The sequence below is a fragment of the Cynara cardunculus genome (genome assembly GCF_001531365.2).
Source record: "Cynara cardunculus var. scolymus isolate 2C chromosome LG 3, CcrdV1, whole genome shotgun sequence".
NCBI lineage: Eukaryota > Viridiplantae > Streptophyta > Magnoliopsida > Asterales > Asteraceae > Cynara > Cynara cardunculus.
This window is the reverse complement of record NC_037530.1, coordinates 5239347-5242593: the sequence shown is the minus strand read 5'-3', so window position 1 is coordinate 5242593 and position 3247 is coordinate 5239347. Positions and strand designations below refer to the sequence as shown.

At 35.8% G+C, this 3247-nt stretch overlaps 1 protein-coding gene across 1 annotated transcript; it reads right to left on the bottom strand.

Moving 5' to 3' along the window:
* Window positions 1-618: 618 nt before the first annotated feature.
* LOC112509511 (probable (S)-N-methylcoclaurine 3'-hydroxylase isozyme 2) lies at window positions 619-2422 on the bottom strand. Its single transcript, XM_025114498.1, has 2 exons — window positions 1478-2422; window positions 619-1390 (listed from the first exon to the last, which is right to left on the bottom strand). The coding sequence occupies exons 1-2, from the start codon at window positions 2387-2389 to the stop codon at window positions 788-790; spliced, it is 1515 nt and encodes a 504-aa protein (XP_024970266.1). The 5' UTR covers window positions 2390-2422; the 3' UTR covers window positions 619-787.
* Between the last annotated feature and the right edge of the window lie 825 nt (window positions 2423-3247).

Below are 3247 nucleotides of genomic sequence, written 5' to 3'. Positions count from 1 at the left end.
TTTTGCAGAATGAGACACAATCTGTATCATCAATGTGGTTAGTTATATGTAAATTATGTGTCATTTGTTATGTGGATTTACAGTTTGTTACACTATATACGCACCACATTTATATATTAATTATATACAATCCATTCATATACACTACATGTAATCTATATAATGTACATAGAACTATATTAAGACCCATTATAACTCAAACCGATTAAAACTCATTAGAACCATTAATATTTATCAGAACCCGTCAATTCTAGCTATTAGAATCGATAATGACCAGTTAGCTCATTAGAGACTAATAAAACCAATAAATTGTCATAAGAGAATATAACCATTATCACAAAGACCCATTTTAAATTTATAAGATCCAATTAATTAGAACCAATTACAACAGAAATTTTATATTTTTATTTAATTAATGTTTTTATATTTGGTCGATAATCAAATAGATGAGAACCCAAAAATGACCGAAGGTTTTTTTAAATGGAAAATAAGTATAAAAATGGGAACTGAGAATATAACATGTGGCCTGAAAGAAGTAAGTCTACTACCGTGTACCTGGCACATAGTTTCTTTAACATTTGTCCTTGTCTTGCCATTCAAATGGATAAAGATCACATAAAACGAAGAGGAACATGCATACATGTTAATAAACCACAAATACTTCATTTATTTAACTTCAAAATACAGAAAATAAAATGCAATCAAACTACAAACCCTAATTCAAGTTGTACAGAGGTAATTAGAGGACAGGAAAGCCCTTATGAATCAAGCATAACAAATGGTACTCTCATTTATGTTTGAATATCAGCTTCAAAGGGTTTTCCCTTTTCAAAGCGATCCCAAACTTGTCATTCATGTCGATCTTCAAAGGATCACCACCATCTGGAAGAACCCAATCAAACTCATGAATCAAAGAGGCCAAAACAAGCTCGACACTCATCATACCCGATGGTAATCCAGGACACATCCTTCTACCTGAACCAAATGGTAACAGCTCAAAGTCTTGGCCTTTATAATCGATTTTCGAGCCAATGAATCTTTCGGGTTTGAAGGATAAAGGGTCATCCCAAACATTAGGGTCTCGACCCATCGCCCAGAGGTTCACAAGTACTTTGGCGTCTTTAGGGATTGTGTAATTCATAACCTCACAAGTTTCAGCAGCCCTATGTGGAAGTAGAAGAGGCACTGGTGGGTGTAATCTCATAGCTTCTTTAATAGTAGCTTGCAGATAAGTTAGTTTAGATAGTTGTGAATGAGTGATTCTATCCGACTTGATTTCCCTTTCCATCTCTTCTACTATTTTCGACACGACTTCTTTGTGTTTCACTAGCTCGGTCATAGCCCACACAACCGAAGAGGTTGTCGTATTTGTTCCTGCCACGAATAGTTCCTGGAAAAGCAAAAACATTGGTTTCAGTAAACATCAATATATATGATCGTCATTCCATGCAATTGATTTCTATTTGCAAGAACTTACTGTAATCAATTGATCGATTTGATCGTTTGAGAATCCATTTTCAAGCAAGCGATCCAAGAAACATTCTGCCTGCTCCGATGACCATGTTGAAGAATTGACAAGAGCTCTTCTTTCCTCTACTATATGCTTCCAATAAACGAATGTCTTCTTATATAGTCTCATGGTTCCCTTTCTTATTCCTTGAAGATCAAATCTGTCGAGCACAGGGAAGAATGCACCAATATCTTTTACACGACCACCGTACTCGATTATTTTATGTATCGACTCTTTCAACCCATCAAGAGCCCCATGTTCATCTTTCAAATCAAGAAGATCTTGGCCAAATATTATGGAAGTCAAAGTGTTGAACAACGTAGTAAACACTACGTCCTCAGTGTTAATCGTCTGTCCTTCCTTTTGTTGCAAGAAATCTAACAGCTTACCTATCTTTTCTTCTCGTAATCTAGACTGGGATCCTAAGGCTTTCGCCGAGAACATTTCAGTTCGACACAGGGTTCTTAGGGTTTTCCATGTTTGGTTACAGTCGGACCAGATAAGAGAGTGGGGTATCAGGGATTCCTGCTGAAATGCATTTGGCACAACACGAGAGGAAAGAAGACGATCTTGAGTCTTGAGAATGGCCATGGCAACCTCTGGGGTAGAGGCAACCACAAGACATTGTTGGCCTAACTGGAGAGATATAAGAGGGCCATATTGTTTGGCGAGATCGGCAGTAACAACATGAGGTTTATCCCCTGCTTGATGCAGGTTTCCGATGATGGGCAACTTTGGTGGACCTGGTGGAAGATTTTTTACGTTACTTGAAGATAAAAGTTTGGTTTGTTTGACGATGAATATGAGAAAGACGACGGTTGATAGAACGAAAAGAGGGAAGGGGAGATCAAGAAAGCTTGTGATATAATCCATCATCATTAGAGGAAGTTTTATGGTTAAGTATATGAGTTTGTGAATGAGTTTGAAGATGGATATATGGGCTGTATTTATAGGGTTGATTGGTGCTTCTTCTCTCTCTCTCTCTCTCTCTCTATATATATATATATATAGAGGTTGGTTATTATACAATCCTTGACATTTGTGCAACCAATACAACCCAATCTCAACCGTCTATTTCATTTGATGAATACGTGATTTCATATAAGTTTTGATTGTTTCCTAATATAAAGTATTAATCATAATTAATGAACCCTATTCATATTCCATAAATATTCAAATCATAATAAATGAACTCCCATCATTTCTATAAATATCTCAATTAATTGGGTTGTAAGAGTTGTACAAATACACAAGGTTGTAAAAGAAATATACCCTATATATATATGATTAACCTGGATATCCAACCCGCTATACGAGCCGACTAATTCCAGAACGACCACCTGCTTTGCAGATAGTTCGGAGTCACCGTATTTGAACCTCCGTGGCTACGAGTGGATTTTTATTCCTCCTTAGATCCTGAGACTTCCTGATACTTCTGATTTTTGTAGTCAAGCTCAAACCAGTCAGACACCACATTTGTAGTTCTATATTTTTGATTTATGAATAATAATAACGAAAATTGTTTGAAGAGATTACGGCTTATCTTCAAAGGTTTTGACCTTTGACTTGTGTTTTCTAAGTTTACATGCAATAAAAACAAGAGCAGGTTGGTTAGTTGTAGAAAGAATGATTATAATAATAATCGCCGCCGAAGGAGAAAGAATAACGTATGTTATCATGGTTTTAATTTTTTAAAATTAGATGAGAAATTGTGAAATTCAGTATAAATATATAAAC